Source organism: Coturnix japonica, chromosome 34 (assembly GCF_054131305.1).
Source record: "Coturnix japonica strain WE chromosome 34, WE-NBRP24, whole genome shotgun sequence".
Classification (NCBI taxonomy): domain Eukaryota; kingdom Metazoa; phylum Chordata; class Aves; order Galliformes; family Phasianidae; genus Coturnix; species Coturnix japonica.
Genome location: NC_140696.1, coordinates 1,818,669 through 1,844,800, shown reverse-complemented (window position 1 = coordinate 1,844,800; position 26,132 = coordinate 1,818,669). Strand labels below are relative to the sequence as shown.

The 26,132-nt window shown below is 46.3% G+C and overlaps 1 protein-coding gene across 15 annotated transcripts in view; it reads right to left on the bottom strand.

Moving 5' to 3' along the window:
- The window catches only part of NCAM1 (neural cell adhesion molecule 1), a 71,138-nt gene extending 50,627 nt beyond the window's left edge, over positions 1-20,511 (bottom strand). For 12 of the 15 annotated variants that reach the window (XM_085525876.1, XM_085525884.1, XM_085525877.1 and 9 more), the window contains exon 1: positions 20,288-20,511. In XM_085525876.1, the coding sequence (XP_085382002.1) occupies positions 20,288-20,339 (52 nt within the window). In that variant the 5' untranslated portion in view covers positions 20,340-20,511. Of the gene's footprint in view, positions 1-18,673; positions 18,975-20,287 lie in introns of those variants that run through there. The other 3 variants (XM_085525889.1, XM_085525883.1, XM_085525881.1) reach the window with 3 other exon arrangements.
- Positions 20,512-26,132: the final 5,621 nt, after the last annotated feature.

Sequence of the window (26,132 nt, the reverse complement as noted above, 5' to 3'; positions counted from 1 at the left end):
GAAAAAAGCTGTAAAGGAGAGCACTCAGGTCATGGCAGTAAATCACAGCCCTTAATTTCACGTGAAAGAAGGGAATGTTAGACTAACACAGGACCCTCAAAGAGTCCTTTGTTAGGATGGAGGCTTGTGCATAAATAGGTTTCAGAAGCACAGAGAAAGGAGGTTTAGAAAGGAAAATGACTCTGGATTTTTATTTTATTTGCCTTGTTTTATCACCATTCATAGAGTAAAGGAGCTGAAAAAAGAAATCCAGCAGAGATGGAACTGACAATTAACCTTCCCCTGAGCACACACATAACAGTCTGTGCTATTCCAGAGCTCTGCTGCACCTTGAAAGTCAGGGGAGCACAGGAGCAGCAGAAGAAAAGCACAAAACAGAAGTCGCTCTGTCTTCATTACCATTGCAGATTACATGCTCACCAGTGACAGAGCTGCAAATCAGCCACAGAGATGCAGCTCTTGTGCTACGTTCCATTGTGACTGCTGCCCCTCCCATCCCCTGCACCTCTCACAGTGGGTTTTTTTGCAATACAGACCTTGTCTTGCATGAGAACTGCTGCTCCTGGCATGAATGCAGTCCATGCTTTACCCACCCTTCCACACTGCAAGTTAACACCTGACAGCTTCTTTCTTTCTTTCTTTCTTTTTCCCTAAAAAGGTGCGTTTGTGTGCGAATGGGAAGGTTTCTAATAAGAAATGAATTACCCCATTCTCCCACACCGTTGCCTATAATTAAAGACCTTCAAAATGGATGCTGCAGTTTTCTAGAGCTGAATCCCTGGCTAATTACAGCCCACGAGATGATCCCACATTGTTCAGTGCTATAAATGGAGTGGTTATCAGCACATGCCCTGACCGCTCATTAAATCACATGGGAATAAAGCAGCTGAACTCATATTGCATGGGCACAGCCTCAGTGCTCCTTCCCAAAGGAAAAGAGCATTCTTGGATGGCAGCCGGATATCACTGTGCTGTAAGCTGGGCTGTTCGCTCACAGCCACATGGGTGCAGAGGACATTCCCAACTACCTCCAGCCTTTAGGAAACACAGTGCTGGGCGCTCCTGCTTGCAGCTGATGCTGCAGTGCTTTTCCAATGCAAACTGGTTGCCTTCAGGAAACCTCCAGCCCTTCACCCAATGTAACCACCTGCTGCTTCAGGAATGAATTGTGCCATCAGCCAGAGTGCTTGTACCATAAAATTCAATGAATGCTCCATGAAAAGGGTAGGATCTTAAGGTGACAGACTCCTGCATTTCCACCATTTCCCTGCTTGCTTAAAGACCTGAAACAAAATGGTGGTGCAGAAGCCTAAGTGCATCTAAGGGTTGGTTGGCTGTGCTTTTATCCCACTCACCCATGGGCACCTCCTTTTTGTTCAGCAGGAAGCCCAGCAGCATGGACTGATGCAGACGCAGCAGGGCACAGCAGTGTTCTCATAGCAGTCATCTACAGAACCGAGCAGCTCCATTTGCTCCAACCAAGTCCTGGAAGCCAACCTGCAGCCCAGGCTGCATCCCTCAGGAAGCATCACAAGTCTCCTGGCACTGTGTGGCTGCTATTACATCTACTAAATTTAAGCCAATTCCAGAAGGCTGTAACTTCCAGCACCTACATCTGCCTAAGGAAGCGAAGAAAAAATCCCATTTGGTGGAAATCTTTCCAGGCTTGCAAAGTCTCTCAGCTGGAAAATCCAATTGCATTGAGATCTACATGAATTTTCTACGTTAAAAATGCTTTCACTTTATTTGCATTTTAGTTTCTGGAGAGAGAACTGCAGAAGATCAGAACTTTTGTACTTCACTGGTAGCTGTGAATTGCCCGGATCACATCCTTGCAGTGCTGTGAGTGTGGAGTACCTCCTGCTGGCATCACTGAGCTTCATCCCCACATTCAGTTCATCAAGCAGGACAGCAAAGCAACCTCATATCTCCAGATGTGAAATGAAGAACTGCATACTTCCTCAGCTAATGGCAAAAACACACTGCCACATCCTTTTCATTCCCAAGGAGAGGCCCCTCCACATCCATCACTCTCACTCCACTCATAATCAGCACGTCAAAGTTAACCAGTGCTAGAGCACAAGACATAATAAACATTGAATCATGGCATTTGTGTTATCAACTGCATCTCATAACAGCGTAATGACTAGGCCTTCATGATCTACTTAGACTTTGAAGATGTTAATCCAGAATTAAGCTTTTCATTATGGTTAATTTTGATGTATTGGCAATACTCATTAAATGTATTATTATGAAGAGCTCTCGCTTTACAGGATGCCGTGCAACTGACTGCAGTTCCAACCTGCAGTAAACACAGCAAACTGGCAGACACAGAAGGGAATGGGGAACAAAAGGTTGGACTACGTGCCTAACAAAAGCAGAACAATGTGACTGATGGGCAGTGAGAAGAAACCTGCACAACACAGTGCTGCTGCACAGCTGTAGTGCAGTACATGAGCCATTAAACGTGTATTTCAGTGCACCTATCCTCAATCACATAAAAACAGCAAAAAAATATGTACATGTTAATGGCAGCAAACTCTACTAGAATGAGTTTGTATCAAGTGACCAAAACAGCGCTGATTTGCTTTGCAGAACATACAGTGATGCTCTTCTGCTAAATAATCAGAGGGATGAATGGCCTGCTGGACAGGCAGTCCTTCAAAAAATAAGGGAGCAGCCTTTCAGACAGCCCCATGGAATGGATTATACAAGGCTTGAACAGTGTAACCCTATTAGTTTCATCAGGTCCCATATAAACAAGGTCAGGATGCGTGTTTAACAGAAGCCCCGTGAAATTTTAATGCTGAGCAATATGTAGTTACATAAACCAACCTTCTCAATGGAATCACTTAATAAGTGGCAAATTTCTCAAAGCCACAGTGGGCGTTTGAAACAGAAGTCCTGACATGAGCTCAGCTACCAAGCATGAGCAGGGATGGTGGTTACCACTCCAATGAGCTGCATGTACACGTGGACATCTGCAGACATTTGTAAACGAGGAGTTTTTAACTCTTGTTTAATTGTCTGCAAATCCAAGGGAGCTAGACAAGCTCTGGAGACCTGTATTTCTCACTGCAAGACGAAATGACATGGAGCAGGTAAACAGTTCCAGAAGAAACAAAAGGTGACTGATGGATTGAGCCAGCAGAGATTTCATGGGAAATCAGAATTTTAAGAGACCTCCTCTGAGTTCTGACATATTTTAACAAAATCTCTCATATGACAGAAATAGGATGTGAACTAGTTCAGCAGGAGGGCAAGATCCAACTCAATGACACAAACACAAAAGCAAGAAGGGAGTGCAAACCTGCAGAGCAAATCCCAACATCCTTGTTGGGATCATTGACAGTGATCACTGACTTGATCATTGACACCAGTAAAACTTGTCCTTAAAACAACAGATGTGAAGACAAACACCCTCTTAAACAAGCTCCTGCCTAAACTCAGGTGCTCTGCTCAATGCAGTACAAAAATGACTTTCAAGATGCTGATATTCACTTTTGAGCCTTGGTTTACCATCACCAGCACAGACACAGACAGAGCCCTACCTGCATGCACACAAAATGAGTAATAGAACTGCTCAGCCCTTATGAGAAGCGAGGGGATGGATATTTCTCCCTTGGGTTGCGTTTAAATGAAAACTGCACAGTAGGAAGTATGTATGAGACCATAGCTAAGTTCAGGCTGCCTTCAGTCACCTGACTGCAGGTAAATCACTGCATTGGCAGCAGACAGTGACATCCAGATTTTAGATGCTGCTTACTTGAAAAAGATAATGTGCTCCAAAAACGAATGCAGCTACCAATAGCAAGGATCTTCCTCTAGAGGAAACCAGCAGCCTAGTTCAAATTCACATGCACTTCTGTACTAATCTGAAACGCCTTCACAAAGAGGGAGGAAAATACACTCTTATCTGCCTTTATTCTCACAAATTGAAACACCACCACAAAAACCATTCAGTATGCATTATTCCAACTGAGAGAATTATAGGAATGAAAGAGAGGAAGAAGATCGTGGTGGTATGTTTGATTGGTGCTTTGTTCATTGTGTCACATCAGATTCTCTTGAAAAAGCTTAAGATGAATGGATGTGTCAGATTGGTGCTGTTTATTGATTCAGCAAACAAACACCAAAGGAAACCAAGCAAACAGGACATATTTCTGCTTGCCTCCAATGGGCAAAATAACTGCAAGAAATCATATTTTGCTTTATTTTTTTATTTATTTTGAGTAAGGAATTAATAGCAAAGTGTGGAATGCTAAGAAAAAAAAGCTGTAATGAAATGAAAACCAGAAGGAACAACATGGTACGTGGGCCATGGTGCCACCTGGGATTTGACTTTGCTGATAAAATTCGGTAAGAAAAAGATCACCAAAACCTCTGGAAAAAGCAAAAAGAAAAAAGCAATGCAAACTGACTACACTAAAATGCCTTCATGTTGCAAAGGCCTCCAGCGCTGCCTGCAGCACTCAGCTCCTGACACAGAGCACTGCCTCGCTATGCACCAAATGTGGCCGAGATCTTCATCTGCAACTGCAGCAAAGCACAGAGCACCAACAGGAGTCAGCAGCACCACAGCACTCGTTGCACAAAGGCATTAATTGCACAAAGGCATTACGTTCCCTACATACACGTCATGGATATGCTGGGAGCGACCAAGGAGAGGTCCCTTTCCTTCTTCCCGGATAATAACTCCACACAAAGCCAAACCTGTGAGACGTGCTTTGGGACAAAAACTGAGACCGGCATATGAATCTTCCATATCTGTTTTTGTAAGAGAACTGTAATCATGAATAGCTCCCTTGTTCATCCTGCAGCATCATGAAGTGTCTGGCCAAGTCCTTCACGAACTGGGGATGGACAGCAAGGAAGCAGAGTTTTTCATTCCAGCACACTGCCCTGTTCATTAATCACACTAACAACGCTGCCGCTAATTACAAGTCTATGAACTCCTCAAAAAAAGAAAAAAAAGAAAAAAGGAAAAACCTCCAATGAGTTTCCTTTGGAGCAGATGTGCAAAGAGTTCATGAGAACATTTTGTACAGCAGCAATCCTTAAAAAGAGAAAACACATTGAGATGACTATGCATGCATTCAGATCAACACTTCATACATGAATAAAGCAGCCTGTACTTCCTAGAGGCTTACATGGCACAGACCTCAGGGACTGCACCATCAGTGAGAACACCCTTCAGTGTTGTCCTAATGATACTGTGCTCCTCATCAGGGAAATAAGGTGTCATGCAAAGAGTCATTCAAATACACACAAATCAATTAGAAACTCCACAGAACTTAATTTCTAAGATTCTAAAGAACTCGGAAGAATTTTGTTTAAAGACAGTAAGATCTCTAAGTTCACACCTACAGACAGACAAGGCACCACCTATAGCAATTAAACCAGAAAACCAAACGTGAGTTCCCCACTGAGAAGAGACAGCTGAAGGAACAGAACAAGGGTCCTTTCTTCCCTCAGAGGTCAATGGCTATTTCGTTTCTACACCCGTCACTTTCAAACTCCCATTCTCATCCTCATCCCTGCACTGGGCAGGCAGACCCAGGCTGCTCCTGAAGAGCTCCAACTGCAAAACACTGCTTTGCGTGACTGTAATCACTCAGGAATGCACCTCTCAGCAAAGTGAACTGGATGAAATCAGCTGTTCTCCCCATTAGGAAGAACGAAGCCTGTGTATCGTCCCAGCAATGACCTCTGTCTGCTTCCTGGTAGGCAGCGAGAGCCCCAGTGCTGGAAGGAGGGAGCACTGCTGCACCAGCAGTCATGGACTTCCTGATGCATCTGGTACAGCAAAGCCATCAGCACTTGGCAGTTACATGAACAGGACTATTATCATAGGATGGTTTAAGTTGGAAGGGACCCTGCAAGGCCGCCCGGTGCCACTCCATGCAGTGCACAGGGACACCCACAGCTCCAGCAGTGCTCACAGCCCCGTCCAGCCTGACCTTGGCTGTGTGCAGGGACGGGGCACCACCGCCTCTCTGGGCAACCTGTGCCAATGCCTCACCGCCCTCAGTGCCAAACCTTCTTCCTTATCTCCAGTCTCAATCTCCCCTCTTGCAGTCTGAAGCCATTTCCCCTTCTCCCATCACACAGACCCCACTACAGAGTCTGTCCCTTCCTTCTCACATCCCCTTTAGATACTCACAGGCAAAGACATTTTCACAGTTCGCTCACCATACAAAGAAACGTGAGAGCTTTCCCCTTCATGGAAAAATTCAGCATCATTACATCATTAGTGAGTTACAGCACCAGAATTTCAGCCACCACTGAGGATTCACATGCTTTTATGCTGTTCGCATCAAATGGAATAGATCTCGTCCGCATAATTTTGACTTGTCTTAAAACATGAAAATTTAGTCAAGTGTTTTCTAGGAGGTGATGATCATTTAAATGAATTAAAAATCAAGCAACCACTGCCAAGTAAAGTCTTGGCTCTAACTTTTCCTGGAAGTGCGTTGTGTGGAGGCAGCTGAATTGATGGCTATACAACTCGTGCTGCTGGCATCTGATTATTTCCGTTTTTCTGTTCTTTGGCTGCATATGATAGTTGTGCTTGTACAGGCAGTGTCAGCTGTGTAAAAGGGCATCTGTCCCAAACAGTGTTTTAATGTTCATTTCACATGGAGAGAAACAGTTGAGTTCAAAGACATGCAAACCATTGTCTGATTGCCAGTTATCTACAGCTTTCTGCTAAGGTACAGCGAAAAGAAAGCAACATGTAATTAAGACAACTTTCCAGTAGAAACAGTTAAAAGACTGCAAAAAACTCCATGTCACAATGGGTGCTGGTAAGAAACAAGCACAGCATTTCTTTTGCAAGCACATCACTGATCAGATAACCTTTATGGGTCGCTTCCAGCTCACACAATTCCATGATTCTGTGATTAGGAGGCTGGTGTTAAAATATTGCCATTACATTATATCATTCTTCATACACATCAGGAATTGCTTGTCTTAGCTTTAACTGCACTCAACTTTGCATTGTCTGATACAGATTTCACTTTGTTTCTGTACGCAGCTGAATTTTAACCCCATCTTCTTCCTGCAGTGAAATGAGTGTGCAGTAATGATAATCAAAGAACGGCTTAGGTTGGACAGATGGACCACAAAGCCAATGGCTCACAGCAACCTGGGCAGCAGTGCCAGCACCTCACCACCCACTGAGGAAAGGATTGCTTCCTCACATCTAACCCACAGCTCCCCTCTTTCATTTTACAGCCATTCCCCTTTTTGTCCTGTCCCTATCAGACTCTGCACACAGTTGCTTCCCCTGCTTGTGAGCTTCCTTCAAGTACTGGCAGGCAGCAATGAGGTCTGCCCACAGCTTTCTCTTCTCCAAGCTGAACAAGCCCAACTCCCTCAGACTGTCTTCACAGCAGAGGTGCTCCAGCCCTCTGATTACACACCTGACTATTTCTGCTTCTGATACAGTATTCCAAAGTCCCACCAGAACCTACAGGAAGGCACACAACAGAACAGCAGTGTACATACCACACTGATCCTACACACAACATGAGGAAGGGTGAGCCCAAGGCAGACTGCATCCCATCTGTGCCACTCCTTGTGGAAAACACCTCCCACGGTCCAGCATCCTGACAAACACTCCAAGGCATCAAAGACACTTGAAAAATATAATGAGCGCATGTAAGATACAGCACCCTTCATTAGCATTGCAAACCTAGTGCTGGTTACAACATGGCTGCAACACAAGACAATGGAAGATATTAGAGCTGCAGATCCTTTGCTTACCAGAAACATTTTGTACAATTCCATAACTCTAAAATATGGACTGTTTAAAGAAACATCGCCTTATGATAAAGCTAACTCCAACTTCTATTCCTATGCACACACGTTAGGAAAGCCAATTAAGTCAGTGAAGAAATTAATTATTAGCTGACACTTTAACACCCTTAGTTAAGATGGCCAGCAAAAAATACTGAGCACTTTGACATTTGTTCTAAGATAAGATCAGTTTTGAAATACCAGATTCAAACCCTGCAGAGATGTAGAGATTTCAGGCATTTACTGTGGTGACAGGACAGGACTTCCATTGGAGCAGAACAGGAGAACCCTGCCCATTTTTCTGACCTCTAAACAAAGCCCTGCCTACACAGGACCAGCACTGACTCCTGAATGATGAGCTGTTTGGGCTCCTGTTGAGACACATCTTCTTCTCTTGATGGGGAACGCTACGCCTTGCTTGTTCTCATGCTGATTCTATTTCCTCAAAAGACAGTTCTGAAGATTTTCTGTGTCAAACAGTAACTGAAAGCTTTACACCACCAACATACAAATAATTAAACATGCACTTCAATAATTTTTCCTCTTGTACCGACTGAAGGGAGGAAAAGCAAACCCAAATAGCAGCTACTACAGCAAGCAAACACCAATGAACAACTGGGAAGCTCCGAAATAGGACAAACTAGGAGGGTTAATTTATAGAGTGAGGTATCTTTCTATTAAATAAACACATTAAATCACGTACACAGGAGGATGTGGTGTGAATTGAACCAACCCACAGGTGATTTTGTTATCAGCCATTTCCTCCCGGGACATCCTTTAGTTCATCAGAGATAATGAACCACAATCACAGCTATAAACACTTTTCCATAGAAAAAAAAAAGAAACAGTGACTGGTTAATGACAGGGTATCTTCTGTGGGAGGCTAATGAACAGCTTAAAAACCCAACACAGACACTTCTCTTACCATTACACTAACAAGGAAATGCACACAATGCTCTGCATCACTCCAATCCCATTAGAGTTCTACTCTTAATCACCTGTTCTATCCCCTTTTCCTCCTAAAATTGCTGCAAACTGGCAAAAAACAAAATCTCAAAGTTTGGTAACAGATGGTATGAGAATGTGGTATCTGATGTATGCATAAAGCATGGATTTAGTCACTTCTGTCATTTAGTAAAACAACAAAAGCACTGTGAGAACATGACTTGTTGTTCTGAAATAAAAATTACCGCTGTTGAACGTTAAATGAGACTGTATTAGTAAGCGTCCTTCAAACCTGGCAGTCAGATACAACCGTTCAATCACAGAACGGCCTGGACTGAAAAGGCCCACAGTGCTCATCCATCCCAACCCCCTGCTGTGTGCAGGGTCACCAACCAGCAGCCCAGGCTGCCCAGAGCCACATCCAGCCTGGCCTTGAATGCCTGCAGGGATGGGGCATCCACAGCCTCCTTGGGCAACCTGTTCCAGTGCGACACCACCCTCTCTGTGAAAAATCCGACAGATCAATCCCATATAGAAAATTCTGAATATGAAGTCAAATGCATTTATGGAGTTAGAAATTAACAAGTCAGAAGATAATCACACACTGATCGGTATTTCTGAAGTTTCTTCTTGTTGTTCACACCCATTTGGAGTTTCCTTTCTCTGGAATTCAAGCAGACCTAAAGATCTGCAGCACCTGAAGAGCACCACAAGATCCGGCAGTATGGGAGCACCCCAACACAACGCAGTCACCAATCCCCACTGTGGATGAAGCTCTTCCCCTTGGCCAACACCTCAGGGATACCTCAAATTGCTGCTTCTGGAAGCTGAGAGCCACGGTTATGTCCCACCAGGCTGCCTGCCTGAACACCCCAACATGAGGTCTTACTCCACCTTCTCATTTATAGGCACTCATAAGGAGCAAAGAGCTCTCCATCTCCTGTTGCTTAGTTCAGCCTGAAACACCTGCCACAGATTTTTAGAGATACTCAGTAAATGAGGAGACTATTTAGTTGGCGAGGTATAAGAAAAAAATCTTAAGTTATTTTACACCAGCTCCAAACTTAATTCTAAATTCACAGACTCTAAGCAGAAATAGCTGCTTGTGTTTTGCCAAAATGTGAAGTCACTTCAATTATAAGCTTTTTTTACAGCTCTCTCAGCTGTAGGACTTTTTCCCCTTTGAAGTACACCTCCCCCTCAATTAAGTTACGCTTTTCCCCTTGAAGGCCAGTTTTTCCCTTCTCATCTATCAGTCAGCACAAAAAGCCTGATGCTTATAAAACACAGCGCTGCTAAAATTTTGACTTAGTGCTGGAGTTTCGATTCCTAAGCGATTTCCAGCCAAAGCCTTGTATGAAGTGCTCTGCATCGCATCTTATTCAGTGCTGGGAGCTCAGTGCTGAACAAAGAAACAGCACTGGGAAGCAGTTTGAAGTCAGAGCAGGGACCCACCTGTCCCTCCCCACAGTGCAGCACGCGGCGCAGCTGCCGGCAGTGGCCAGCTCCAGCAGCTCGTGCATGAATTGCTTTGCTAGGGATGACATCATGATTTATAATGCAATTTTCTAATTCTAGAGCAGTAATCCATAATGAATCAGACGAGGCTCATATGGGACCTGCTTAGCTTTTAACCGGAAATAATGGCGTTATAACCTCTTCTTATTTTGCAAAGTAAGAAGAAAAAAGAAATGTAACCTCTTATACCAGAAAATGGAAGAAGCAAGTCACAGCTTCAGAGCTGACCCTTTCATCAGATGATAATACATTACAAACAGGAATGATGGGGGACAAGTGGTTGGTACCCAAGCCTTCCATTAAAAAGAAATGCCTCAATCTATCATTGACATTCATTCTGTTTTTCAGTATTGTTAGGAAAAAAACAAACTGAAACACAAAACCCAGACAAACAAAAGAAAGCCACTGACTTGAGGCACCTCAAACTGAGATCTCAAACATATTCTAATGTAATACCACAGGTCTAGGAATCCTAAGACTCTCAGTGCCATCTCCTCCATGGGCTCATTCCACACTTCAAGTTACCTTTGGATGTTACTGACGCACTTTCCATTTCACAGCCCTGTTGGATGCTCTGGGGACCTTTAGAAGCACTGCCCATTTCAGCAGTATTCAGCCAAACATTTTCCTTGAGGACAGATCTCACTGTTCTGTTTTTCTAAGCATATAAAAAACAAAAAGGTGTGTGGGGGGGAGGGAGGAGGAAGGCATATGCAAAGGCTGCTTCCAAAATTCTTTCCCTTGCAAATTTATGAGCACAGTGTTTTCCATCTGTTTTCAAAGAATGGAAGATAATAAATTACTATTCCACCTTCTGTTCTGGCAGGCAGACCTCGCTCTCGCCCCCGCTGTGTCCCAACCCACCGCCCCCAATGGCCGTCCACACAGAACGAGTCAAACAGACCCAGACACGCTTCGCCAAACTTCCCCTTTTTAGGTTAATTTACAATTGGATCACTGGTGTGTCCAAAGAGCAGCGGGTACCCAGTGCCCTGACCCAGGACAGCACACAGAGGTGTTCCCACAGCTTGCAGCTCCCCCCAACAGAACAACATTGGTAACAGTGCGCTCATACAGTCCTATCAAAATTGCAAAGTGGTAAACCATATGCTGCAAACAAGCAGCAGATACTGCGAAGAACAGACAAATGGCAGTGGAAAAAGTCACTGGAGAATACGATTATAACCAAGCAGTAATGCATGTTCACAAATTCCAGAAAGAATGTATTCAGTACCATATGCCTGAATAAGACCCAAATAATTAACGCCTCATCAGCTACACGTTTATACTCGGGTTATACTGCCTGAGAGGTCCTTGCACTTTGTTGGAGAAGCTTTTCCTGATATCAGAGAGTGACCAGGCACTGACACAGGCTGCACAAAGGGGTGGTGGGGTCACCACTACTGGAGGTGCTCAGGAACCAGTGAGATGTGGTGCTGAGGTCAATACCGGTGGAAGGTGGATGGATGGACTGGATGATCTTAGAGGTCTTTTTCAACCTTAACGACTCTATGGCTCTAAATGCCCAATGGCCATACATTTCTGTTAAAATAAATGGCATCAAGTGGAAACAAGCAGTGATCTGTATTTTAAAAGCCTGCCATTTTGATGGAAGGAGTCTATGCAGAATGGTGTGCTACAGCTGGTAAAAGATGACTGTAATTAAATATTAGAAGCCAGACTAACGCATGAATCTAGAGTTCAAGGAGAGGAAAAACACACAACTAAAACCAACAAAAAAAATTGAAACATAAATCAGACCCTCTCACAGTGCCTAAAAGATAAATGCCAGAAGGCAGATTCCCAACTGAACAACTCTAACCCCTCCACGTGCATCACAACGGTGCCTTGTCTGATTAAACCACTGTCAGTGCAAACATCTCTACGGATTTTGAAAGACTAACACCCAAATGACATGGCTGTAAGAGCTGCTTAACATGGGAGTAAGATTTGAGGTCCTGAAAACTGATGTAGGATGTTTTCCCTTCATCCCCTCCAACACTGACCAGGCAGAAGGTGGATATTTTCAACAGCAAAATATCACATCTGTCTTGTGTGAAAGAACTGCTTACTTGCCAATCGCTTCCCAGAAAGGAAGAGCAGTTTTCTTTATGGAGGAACAGAGAGCAGAGAAGGACCCACACACACTTCAAACACAACAGCCAGAGCTCTGTCATTCACATATAGATCTGAAGAGAAGCTGCATTTTCCTTCCGTAGCACTCAGTTGAGTTATCCACCATTCTGGATCCTAAGCTAACAGATGCAGAACTACAACACTGCTCAAGGCTTCCCCTCAGCTTGGCGGAAAACAAGATTAAATGCAGAAAATAAGTTACTGTTTGGTAGAACAAAGCCTTATTCAGCATTTATTCTCATTGAGCATCCTAAAAATCTCCCTTGCTGGCATGAAACTGGGGTCCATACGAAGCTCACGTATTTACAGTGCCATCAAAGACACTGTTTGATAGGACTGGCAACATAGGAAAAAGACAGAATAGAAGTTACTGCACATCCTCCCCAAGCACGAGCTCTAATGAGCGAGCGGACCTTCTGTGCACAAACTGGAGGTGTTCAGTGATGGTACTTGTGTCAGGGTACAAGGTTTTCTTCCTCAGCCAGTTTACCAAAGCAAAGACAAATTTCCCCCAGTCAAGCCACAAACCAACAGCTAAATGAATGAAAGGCAGCTCGCTCCTGATGTCCTTCTAGGAAACTTGCACTCAAGGTTAGCGAGCAGCACACAGCTCAGCCCTCTGATAAAGCTGTTAACTTTGCACAGAGCACGCACAGATCTACAGATCGGCTCAACGTGATACGGAGGATCTCTGCTGAGAACCCTTTGTCTATCAAATAGATGAAAATAGTCATCGTGGCCCTTCTACCCTTTGTGTGGGAAAAAAATATGCTCATGTCATACCCAATGCCCTTCTGCATCATCACGTTTGAATCATTTTGATGCTCACTAAAGATAGAACCTGGATGATTACAACATGCTGGAAATATTCCTGCCTTCATCCAACCAAGCTTCTGAGTACAGAGATGTCTTGAGATAGAATTATGGAAAGTTAACCTGCCCGCCCATCAAATTCTTCTGATTTACTGACAGCAAAGATGTCAGACCAGTGTGCAGCCAAACACATGGGCTGTTGGTTCAGGACTAATGATGAATTTACCTGCATTCTTCCCCCTGGTGTCACAGAATCCTCTCTCTTTTCTCCTACCATAGTTTTGATGATGTGCTTCAATCCCACTGTTAAATCTCACCCGAAATATCAGTTCATTATTCTACTTCAAAAGCACAGGGTTATGACGGACACCACATACACAAGGTGAACAGTTATGTGTTAATTATCTCCACGGATTCATTTATAATTATTATTCCAAATGAACTAAAAAATCCCCCATCATAACTCAGTGTGTTCGTTGCCCCCCAAGAGAAAGCAACTTCACAGAGAGAACAATAAATTAGTGCCATCTAGTGGAGCTCAGAGTGCTAACCTGGCACAGAGCTGTCAAATCACACCTTCCACTACACTGCCCTTAATTTATGACCTCATTTATGAATATCAAAACTTCTCTACAGTAAGTAGATTGAGAATAGAATGGTAGGATGGTTTGAGTTGGAAGGGACCTCAGAGGCCGCCCGGTGCCACTCCGTGCAGTGCACAGGGGCACCCACAGCTCCAGCAGTGCTCAGAGCCCCGTCCAGCCTGACCTTGGCTGTGTGCAGGGACGGGGCACCTCTCTGGGCAACCTGTGCCACTCCACCCTACTGTAAGTCCAGCTGTAGTACTGCATGTAATCTTTATTAGTGCCAAATAGCTCAGAATGGGTTTGATGTGCAGATAGAGATATCAGCACCTTGCACCCACAAAGTATAAGAAATGTGAGGCTGACCCTCACCCAGTCACCAGCACACAGCAGTGTAGTACAGAAGAAAGCCCCAGCCCATCACAGACCTTTTGCTTTGCTTTCTCTTAACAAAACAATCGGTGACTCCTAAGGAGCTCACATTTATTTAGCAGAAATGTGGAATTCTTGTTAAATGTACATCGAATAAGTAACTGTGGGTACTTTAGGACGCTTCCGGATCTGACACAAAGGCAGGCAGAGATATTTATAGTTCTAATCCATTTAAAGTGCTAAATTCCACGGGAATAAGCAGCACTGCTTTCACTCACCACCTAAACTCACTGCCATCCTTAGGAAGGAGGAGATAAGATAAAGCCATTCACCTGATAAGAAAATATCTTTTTTCCTCTTTTTTTTCCCCCTATAATACTACTTACAGGTACTTCTGTACATCCCAACAGATCAACTGCATTCACAAAATAACACACAAACAACACAGGGCCACAACACAGCAGCACACGGCCACGTTTTATTTTCTAGCTGCTGCTGTAACATGACTTTCCTTCCTACACACAGAGCCCAGTGCAAACTGCACCCACAGACCAGGAGCAGACTGAGCTGCAAAAGGATTTGGGAAGCTCCAGAACAGCACTGTACGTCTGCTCCCAGCCTGGAAGCATGTTATACTTCGAAGAGATTATCTCTTGAAAGCACCACAATTGAAGCATGTTTACAGTTGTCTGTTCTTTTGAATTCTGCAGGCTTGTAATAATTTAATAAGTTCCTTGGACAAGCAGCTGTTGATGATATTTAGTGCAGTGGGATACACAAGTGCCTGATGACTGTTTCTCAGTATTAACACATTCCAAAAAACACAAAATCAAGTTCTTGAAAAATGGTAATTAGCCGATACTGTCAGCACACAGTTTGCATTGCAGAGCGGGATGAATGCAGTGAGCACATTGATAAGTGCTATTTAAACTCTCAGCTACGACGATTTAAAACTGGTTATTAAAGGGCTTTTGAAGTGCACTGAATGCACTGTTTTACCATAGCATTAACCAGCACACCTACATTTCTCACCGTCACAAAAACCACCACAACACCAACCACCTGCCGACCGGACAGCAAAAAAGGGTATTTGCTATTACAGAAGACAACAAGAACAGCAACAGCTCCATCCCTGTCTCACAAAAAGCTCCTTGCAGAAATAAATGACAGCAAATTCACCCCAGCCTAAATATCCCAAGCTGCCATTGCCTCACATTTGGGTGAGAACATTGTGGGATCCAAGGCAGAAGTATCTCATGTTTCCCCACTTACACAAAACTTACTTACTTCCATGTAAGAAAATATGCCCAATTAGTAGATAATTCAAGGATAAGCAAAAGAAAAGAGATAGCAGAGTCTTTAGCAAGCAGCAGAGCTCAATGTTATTGATTAAACACAAGCATATGGTAACGTCTTTGGGTTCGGAAAGTACAGCAATTACATCAGTTATCTCAGCCACATTTTCTCCCTTTCACAGATGTCTTTATTTCCCTCATTGCCACCAACAGAAACAATGTCAGCAAAGAAATAGACTTGGATTCACCTGTTCTGAAAGCCGAAGCTGTCGGCAATGCTGCCCGAAACAACCACAGTCACAGACTCAACCAGCAGGCCAATGTGCCTACACATCATGCCACATGTTTTATCTGTGCATCTTCTCATTTAGGATACCAAGTCAAACAGATTGAGAGCCAACACTCACCGAAACCTCCCTAACACAACTCTTCAGACACGCTGGTTCACTTTCAGCTGGTCCTGTGTGGAGCCAGAAGATGAAGGAGCCAGAAGACTTGTGGGCTACTGGCACTGCTGCCCATAGAGCTGTGGGTGCCCCATCCCTGCAGGCACTCAAGGCCAGGTGGGATGGGGCCCTGGGCAGCCTGAGCGGGTGGGGGCAGCCCTGCCCATGGCTGGGGGTGGCAATGGGTGGGCTTTGAGGTCCCATCCAATCCAAGCCGTGCTACGATTCTATCGGCTTGATTCCTGGGAGTCCCTTCCAACCTTGGATATTCTACAACTCTGCCATTCTACCATTCCCTGAAGTTAAATTTTCCAAAGTTTGAAGTAAAAACGTCTATTTTTAGAGACTGTCACATAGTTTTCTAGCTTGTGCAAGGATGCCCAGTGTAACAGAAAAGCTTACCTTGCCTGAATTTACTGGCAGAAGACAAAAGGAGAAAAGACAGCAACACTCATACGCATCGACCCAACTCTCCTCCAAAGTAACCGTCACAGCAGCCTAAAACCACAGCACCAAAGGAGCAGATCACCCCTAAGACAGGTTGTTATTCCAAAATGCAGGTAACCTGAAGACATTCCCAGCCTTTATACCTTCAGAAGGCCTGGAGGTTTGGTCCGTGCATTCAGAAGGCAGGCACCAAACCTCCTGCTTTTATTTTGGGTCCTGTCTGATAACCCTGAGAGCACACACACGGTGAGCCGAGGGCATCTCCCCCTCTAGAGATGACAGCGCACGCGGAGGAGTCACTCCCCTCTCAACCCTACCCCCAGCACTCAGAAAGCCAGGCCGGCTCCGCATGTAACGCAATGACCAAATGGGACTGTTCTTCTACAAAACACTGCACTAATTCTCCTGCATTCAGTCCTTCCACTTGAATGGAATAAAAACCCTTTTCAGAACAACAATTCCGATTCCCCCCCCCTCTTTTTTCTCAGGCGCACTATGGGACTCCTCAGTGCGTGCACAATGCAAATAAGGCAAACTTCCTTTGAAAGGGTGATTAATATGCAAAGACAGCCCGCGTTTTGTGGGATGCGAAGAACCACCAACGGGCATTTCCAAATTCTGAGGTTTCTTCAATTATTGACACTGTTTATTCTAAACATCAGATTATGCAGCGATACCACACATTAAGACCCAATTACCAACATGATGTAAACAATGCCAAATTGACCGTTCATCTTTTGTATCATATTTAAATGCAGCCATGGATATCCAAGCTATGAAGAAAAAAGATCATTAAATGTTAATGTTTTCCAGCGTTTTTCTTTTAAATATAGCAATAAATTCTACAAAACCTGAAATATCTAAAATAATATTTGCCACCTCATTAGAAACTCATGACAGTGATAATTAATTACATACATTACACAACTCCAGAAACCACTTGGAATATTTCTTCCATGGAGACACCAATTTTCACCCATCAGCCAACCATCATTCCATCCACACAACCCATCCCTCCCCTCCTGCAGTCACAGGGTGTGTTCCTGCCATTCCCTGCTCCTGGGTCCCTTTGGAGCCACAACATTGCCTTCCAAAAAGCATTCCTGCAGTCTAGATTTCAGCTCGCTCCACTTCCCAAGGTATCTCCTCAAGGCATGGGTTGGACATCACCAACCAAGCGGAGGAAGCTCAGAATCTCACCACCATGCAGAGCTGTATCGCCATGTCCATCTTCACCCATGGAATAGCCTCCACTTGGCAAATCAAACCACCTCCACTGCACAGTCAAAGAACCACAGGATACCCCAAGCCGAAAGGGACACATTATGTCCACCTAGTCCAACTGGATGTAGTTGGAAGCATCTAAGGACCAAACTCATTAAATCACAACTCTGGTTTTCCGAAGCAATTAGCACTTGCTAAATTGGGTGAACCTTCAGTTGTCAGCCGTTCCCAAAAATAAGCTTTTCCATCAGCAGCTGCCCAGAGATCTGACGTTACCAGGATTAAGGCCATTATTGATGTTCCGCATCTGTCCAAACAACAGCTTCACACAAGTATCTGCAGTAACACACTGCATGTGATAAAACAAAAGCAACCTCAGACAGCCAAGCCCATACATACCCCATTCCCCAGACATGCCACAACCAAAGCTGTCTGCTCAGTTCTGTCGCTCTCAAACACATCAGCATCTCTGCTCACAGCCCAGCACAGCTCAGCACAAGCTTTTCTCTCATCTCTCATGGAAGGTTTGGGAGCTGCAGGTCTGACTACTGCACGGACTGCCATTATCTGCCCTCTTAGATACAATGAAAACCATCAGACTTGGACTATAAGTGGGGAAAATCAAGTATTTTAACATACAGTTTTTCCTTACTTTGTATCTGGGAATAGTTGACTCCTTTCAGGTGCCCGTATCGTACACTGAAAATGACTCCAAAATCCCAATCCAGCCCTCAGACAACAACTGCTCTGCTATATCTGCCCACCTTCCATATCTCTATGAGGTACAAAGTCAGGAAAACAAAGACAAGACCTTTTCATTCCACCTGGATAAAGCTGACACGGCCCTACTTTTCCCAACAGCCCCCTGGATAAAAGCTATGACACATCGCCAAAGAACAGCTTCTCCCCAATCTGCTTCTGCATGCACTTCCATTAACTTCAGAGCATCTCCTGCTATTCGCAAGCTCCGGGTTAGAGGAACAACAGAATCATACATTCTCTACACAAATGATCACAGCAGATGTGTTAAATAACGAGCAAAACGCAGGACGACCTTTTAAACGAGGAAATAAAGCGTGCTTTTGTCTCTTACTGAGGCTTTTCTCTGCTCCTCGCAGACTGATGGCAGCAGATGCGGCGCTCCTTCCTCCTTCCCCCACCGATTGGTTCTGCTCTCTGACAGCCGGTCACGGCAAACCCACGGCGATGGCAAACAAAAAGCACCAACCGACCCAACAAAACGTCGCCACCACCACAAACACTCGACCCCAAATCTCACGGCAAGGAAGGAATCGCTGCTTCCCAGTGGCAAGAAGGTCTGGCTGTAAAATGTGCTCCTGGAGATGAGCCGAGGAGCGAAGGCACTTCCAGCCTGGAGAGCAGCCACAATCTCTAACACTTAAACACCGGGTATTCATTCACTTACTGCTATATTAAGTGTCTTTTAAGAAACAACAACCCAAACCCATGCCAGCCAGGACTTCTGCGTAGGTCAAGAGGAGAAGGTTCACATAAAAGACTATTATTTATGAAACCCTCGGGATGTAAATGAAAGGAGCCGAGCCATCTGCTGGACCTATAAATCAAGTTCTACGTTACGGGAGAATATCCCTTCAATGTAGCAGTGCATTAAACCATCCCTACGCCAACGGGAATACACAGCACGGCATCACAGCGCGGGGAGGACGGTGCCAGCCCGAAGCATCCCATAACAGAGCGCCGGATGGACGGGCTATGGCTGCCTTCACCACCAGCAGCACCGCCGCTTTGTTCTGGCTTTTTAATATTTTATTTGGGTTCGGGATTCACCATTTTCTGCAGCTTTAGCAGCCCAGTCCCAGCTGCGCGGCTCCCCAGGCACCGTCTCTGCATTCGTAATTACTATTATTGGATAAACACGCGCAGGAGCGGGGCAGCAAACGATGCTGGGCGTCAGAGATTGGGGGTGTGTGGAGGGGGATTGGGGGGGTGGTATCCACCGCGCGGGGGCTCCATGCGCTCGGTACTCGCTCCGGGCGGGGCGGCTCCGGCAGCAGCTCCCGCTGCACCTGCCCGGCCCCGGGGCCGCGCCCATCCCCCGGGGGTCGCGGGGCCGTTGGCGACCCGGGGGCCGCTCCCGCCCGGCGTTGATTGGCCGCCGCCGACCCCTCCCCTCCCTCTCGGGCTGCGCTGCTCGTGCACGGCGCGCGCCCCTCGCACGCTCCCGCGCCGCCGCCCCGCGCCCCCCCGCCGCGTCCCGGCCGCGTTCCCCGCCGCAGCCGCAGCCGCCCCGCTCCGCCGCTCGCCTTTTTTCCTCCTTATTCCCCGCAGCCGCTCTTTGATCGCAGCCGCATCCCGCGCGGTCGCATCCTTCCCCGCGCAACCTCATCTCCCGCAACCGCATCCCGTTCCTCGGGATCGCATCCCTTCCCTTACGATCACACCCCTCGCGATCGCATCCTCCGCCTCGCAACCGCGTCTCGTACAACCGCATCCCTTCCCTCGCATCCCTTCCCTCGCACCGCATCCCTCGCACCGCATCCTTTCCCGTGCGGTCGCGCCCCTTCCCGTGCCATCGCACCCCGCACGGCCGCTCCCCCCGCCGCTCACAATGCGCCCGTGGCGGCCGCACCCGCCGCCCATTGTCTGCGCTCCCGCAGCCCCCCCCGGCCCGGGGCTCCCCCCGCCCCGCAGCCCCCGCCCGCAGCCGGCATCGCCCCGCCGGTACCTGCGGCTCCGAGCAAAAACAACGTCCAGGGCAACGCGGCGGCGGGCAGCATCGCAGCCGGCGGGGTGGGGTGGGCGAGAGGGGCCGCTCCGAAATAGCCGTTCCTTGCGGGCGGAGCACCACGCGGCCCTCCGGATGGATCTTCCCGTTTTTGCCCCGCGTCCCCTTCGCGCCGCTCCGCTCCGCTCCGCGCGTGTCCCCGCTCCGCCCGCTGCGCCCCGGCCGCCTCCCGGCGCCGCCGCCGTGACTGACAGCGCCGCAGCACCGCGCGGATCCCTGCGCGCCGCTCTCTGGAGCGGGCGGGCACCGCCGTGTCCTTCCGCCCGCGCCCGCCTCAAATAGGCCGTGCCGGTGGGCGCTGGCGGCCGCCCGCAAAACGCGGCGCGGAGCGGAGCGGGGCGTGTGCCGGGCTGTGCCGGGCTGTGATGCGGAGGGGGGGAAACGCGCCGAGCTGATCGCCGTCACGACGAGCAAAGTAACGCGGATCAGTTGCTCGATGACCGTTTCCATCGTTAATGCTGTGTGAGCAGAGAGTTCTGTGTGTAAGGGCTCCTCATGGCACTGACACGGAACGCTGATGAGGAAAGACTGTTCAGGCAAAAATAGAACCATAGGGTTACTCTGTTTTGGGTTGGAAAAAAACCTCTAAGATCACCCAGTCCAACCATCGACCTACCAGCACTATTGGCCACTCATGGCCACCTCGGTGCCACACCTCCACGTTTCATGACAACCCCATGGACAGTGACTCCACCACCCCCATGGGCAGCCCGTGCTGCCGCCCCACCACTCTTATGGTTCTTCCTATATTCAATCTGAACCTCTCCTGTTGCAGCTTGAGACCATTCCCCATTCTGCTGTCACTGTTGCCTGGCAGAAGAGGCCAACGCCCACCTCACCACAACCTCCTTTCAGGGAGAGGGATAATCACAGAACCATGGGATGGGTTATGTTGGAGAGGAGCTTAATGACCATAAAGGAGCCAACCCACCAGCTCAGGCTGCCCAGGGCCCCATCCCACCTGGCCTTGAGTGCCTGCAGGGATGGGGCACCCACAGCAACCTGGGCAGCACTGCCAGCACCTTACCACCTTCTGAGGAAGAGATTGCTTCCTCACATCTAACTCACAGCTCCCCTCTTTCACTTTAAAGCCATTCCCTCTGGTCCTGTCCCTATCAGACTCTGTACACAGGTGCTTCCCCTCCTGCTTGTGAACTCCCTTCAAGTACTGGCAGGCAGCAGTGAGGTCTCCCCACAGCTTTCTCTCCAAGCTGAACAAGACCAACTCCCTCAGCCTGTCTTCACAGCAGAGGTGCTCCAGCCCTCTGAGTATCCTCATGCCTTCCTCTGGACCTGCTCCAGCAGCTCCACATCCCTCATCAGTTCTCATGTGCCCACTTTCAGAGCCTGTCCAGGTCCCTCTGGATGGTGTCCCTGCACCACTCAGCTTGGTGTCATCAGCAAACTGCTGAGGGTGCACGCCATCCCACTGTTGAAATCCTACTGTTCCTGTGAGATCTCCTCAGCTCAGGGTTATAAACCACAGAGTGGAATTACTGACTGCTTTCTTTTGCCTACCTCAGCGGCACACTGAGAAAACACACTACCGTAGTCTGTCCGGTCAGCCTTATCCTATCTCTGCCTTTGTGCTGGGTAGCAGCCCTGTGCAAAACACTCCTCAGGTCTGTGCTGCTCTTCTTAGGTTGGCAGTGCAGGCAGCGATGTCTCTTCCGTTTGTAGCTGAATTTGTTGTAAAATAAAATCAACGTCTGCCTTTGTTCCTTTCAGTGACATAGAAAACTGTTAGGGCCCTTCTGGTGACGTCATCAACCACAAGAATGAAGATGAAGTCATCTGAATTTGAGAGAGAAAATGGCAGCGGACTGTGCAGACACCATCAGGATGAATCTCCTGTTCTTCCACGCTCTTCCCATGCCATCAGTTGTGGTTGCTTAAAATGGGAGCATTATAATTTAGCCAGGACATCACCCAGTGCCTCTCAATGATGGCAGTGCAGCCATCACTGCCATCTAACTGTTAGAGAACAACAGCCATCCTAGCTGTGTTGTTACTTAACACTGGAAGGCTCACCATTGTATTTATGGAGTAATGTTTGGGCAAAACTAGTGCAGGCAGGATTGGAAGCAGCTACAGCATTGGATGCCCCTGGATAAATCCCTACGCTTAGCACTGTCTTGCTGGCTAACTTGGGTGGCTGTGTGTTCTGATATATGCCACTCTCAGCTACAATCAGAGCCCAGGAGTCCCAGATCCCACTCACCATCTACAATCTCTTGTATGTCACCTTCCAGCAGTGCCTCAGGAGTCCAAATAAAATCCTTTGGGTCAAAGATTACACATCTGCAAGGCAGGAAAAAAAGAGGGAAAAAAAAAAAAAAAAGGAAAACAGAAAAACCCCATTGCTCTTATCCACAATCCCTGTGTGAAGGAAATCTAAGAATTTGTTCAAGAGCTTTTTTCATTTGCTTTCTGTAACACTAGCAACTGTTGCTTGGCCCTTGATATAACCGCTCCCTTGTCAGATAGCGAAAATTAAAGGGATTTTTCTCCTCTGTGGCAGCAACATGAAACAAGGTCAAATTTTGTGCAGTGACAGTGGTTGGCTGTTTCTTTTGGCTATTTTTATGCAAATAGAAATACAAAGAAGTCTCTGGTTATAATTATCAAAAGACTTTTCTAAATCCTCCTAATACTAAAGTTGCTCGGAGAGGGTTCCAAGTGACCCCTTGGCAAAGGAAATCCATTTATTTGTTCTTGGGCAACATTACTGATATATTGCAAATACTAATGCAGGAGGAGCTTCTGCTTTGCATCCATGTGCTTCAGGATCCTTCTGTCAGGATGCCATTAAATGGTCATGCACTGCTCAAACATCAGGCTCAGACTTTTAGGAGGGCAAATAAAGCTACGAGCTGACAGAAGGTAAAGAAATTACGCTTCCCAAGTTACTGTTAAAGGACTGCAGACTGAGCTGTATGATGAGTAAACAAAGACCTTGGAGAAAGCATTGGAATTTATGGGCTGGACAAGCACATTTCTTGAGTTCCACCAATTAGGTTCGCTCTCTAATTGCTGTTAAGCCCCCCGCAAGGGAAGAGATGCTTTCATTTTCTAATGCAAGACAAATCTTCCCACTTCTCCAGAATAAACTGCACAAGTAGGTGACATAGTAGGAGAGAGAACAACACAATGGATTTGTATTGTACAAAAAAATGCACACGTTGTATCACCAGCCAAAGTGTTGCACCCACATCTGACACAGATTGAATAACACAATACTTTAAATTTTCCTCTAGCTGTGAGCCAACTAGATAGGGCTGTGCCAACTGCATCAGAACACACAGTTAGACAGTAACTGAAACAGAAGAAGGAAGAATCCATTTAAAAATCAGCCCAGAGCACAGTCTAAGGCAACTTGCAACCATGCCACGTTTTCCTTCAGTCTTTCAGGGTTATGTCTTCCATTTCCTCACCATTTTTAGTTAAGCAGATTTAAGGTACAGAAGAATAAGGTTAGTAATGGAATGTTAGTCTCCTCTTTTGCATTATCCTACATGGCTGTAGAAATATCTTAGAGAAGATAAAAATGAGGGGAAGTAGTGTTTCTGCTTTTGCGTAATGGTCCTGAGATGGTGCTGAAATGCAGAGAGAAAGAAAATATCCTAAACAGTTCTTGCTGGTGAGGCAGAATCGTTCTTGGACTGAATTTGTTCTTCACTTTGGTAATGAAGACTGGACCAAGGCATCCTGGAGCCTTTTCATCCAGATGATGATTTTCAAAGGTCTGATGAATCTTTCCTTGATTTTGAAAGCCAGATTTCATGCTTGCTGGTTTTATAACATAAACCTGCAGTCCAAGTTAATGTGATATTAAGTAATCACCCAGATGCTGGGATGTAGACAAGCGCTTTGTTCCCTTTGCAGGCACTGCCTGTTTTATAAAGCACTTCACATTAGAGGCTGTGGCAGTTGGTGTCTCTATACCTACAGGTGAAAGGGCTTAGGCTAGCATAAACGCTAATCAAGGCTTCAAAATAGGATTACAGCAATTCCTTGGACGCGTGGCTCCAGCTCCCTTCACAGGAGGAAGCTTCAGCTCTAATGAGGTGGTTGTTAGGTAACACACAAATGGCTCTGTGCCTATAGCAGCGACATGAGCAACACTGGATCGTGTAAGATGAGGCATTTCTTCTGCAGATGTCTGCCATCTGCACAGCAGCACCGAATCTTTTTGGAGAAGGGCCATACTTACTATGGGAGGCAGATATAAGGTAGTTTTTCAAGACTTAGGAAAAGGATATGCATCTCATCAATCCTAAATGCAGCTAATTTGGGGTAGGTGACGCTGCATTCCACTAGCTGTACTGCTACAATGCTGTGATTCAACATCTTCCTTTCTGTTACTTCGTATTTCTGTCTATTATTACTCTCACTGAGCAATGCCAATATAAAATCTGGGTTTTCCAGAGTTCTTGTTTCAGGGGATCAATCAGCTGAACAAAACTGTAACACATAAAAGCAAAGTAATAGGTGTCCCTGGCTCAGGACAGCACACAGCCTGGATGGATGAGACAAAGAAAAGCAACTTACTGAATACACTGAGAAATTAGATTTAGTGATGTGCCTTGTGTGTCTGTGTAGGGTCTGTGGCCAATGGGAAACTGAGAAGTGATCTCCTGGGCCTCAGTTTAAACCATTAACCAAAAGGCCAGCCTTGCATTTAATTCCATCCTCCTGCTTTCAGAAACAACAAAAGATTATCCCTCCCTCCCCTCCCCCACTTTGCAGAGGGCTCTGTAGCAATAATGTCGGTAATTAAGAGGCTGACAGCAGAACATTGGAGTCTCGTGCAGCTCTGTTGTCCCCATAGTGAGTTAGGCCTGCCACGTCCCTACAGATCCCACACCGCTGCATGTCCCACTGACACCACAGCTAGGACAGGCATGGGGAATCCCATATAAGCAAGCAGAGCCCACATAGTGTGTTATTTATGTGTGAAAATCCCTTTCTGGGAAGGCAGAGGCACACAACATACATGCCCTCTTGACGGTACCTGATGAAACCACATTAATGACTATTAAATATCATATGTCTGAACCACAGTTTGTAATGCTACAGAGCCTTTGGAGGTTTGGTACCTTGTTTTCTCTTTCTTTCTTTTCTATTGTAGAAGTGATGTTAGTCCTTCCCTACCCAAAGCCAAGCTTTCCCCTAGGATGTTTTCTGAATGAAATCTATTGCCACACTACTGGGCACCCTCCCTTTCTATTTCCATTTTTTAGCCTGGAACAGTCCCTTGGGCATTCTAACCTCCATTGGCACAAGCACTGTATCAGAGGAAATGGCTCAATTACGCAAGCAATCAATATCCACAGTGTATTTTCTTTCACAACATTACTAGAGTCAGATATGTCCACATCATCAAACCATTAAATATGACCATTTGTAGTGGGCTTATGTTCATTGTCAGCATTTGCTTTGTAAATGATTAAACAGTTCTGAAAGTCATTGAGCCGGACAGGGAAATGACAGTGCCAGCTGCAAACTCCTGTCTTATGTTTATTTAGGAAACTTATGTGTGAGCGGCTGAGTCACAGTGAGCAAGGACTAATCTGCCTGGAGTTCTGTCCTGAGGATGAAATAGCCCATCAGCTGGGATGAGGAGTGTCACAGTTTTGCCTTTGCTGTAGACAATGATCCTGATGCCTTCAGAATCAAGAGGGATTTTAAATCTCCGTGACTGACTAAGGCCCTTACCTTCCCTTCCCAGCTGCTCCCCAAAGGAGAAAAATCCCTTACAGGCACACAAGGGACATCAGTTTAT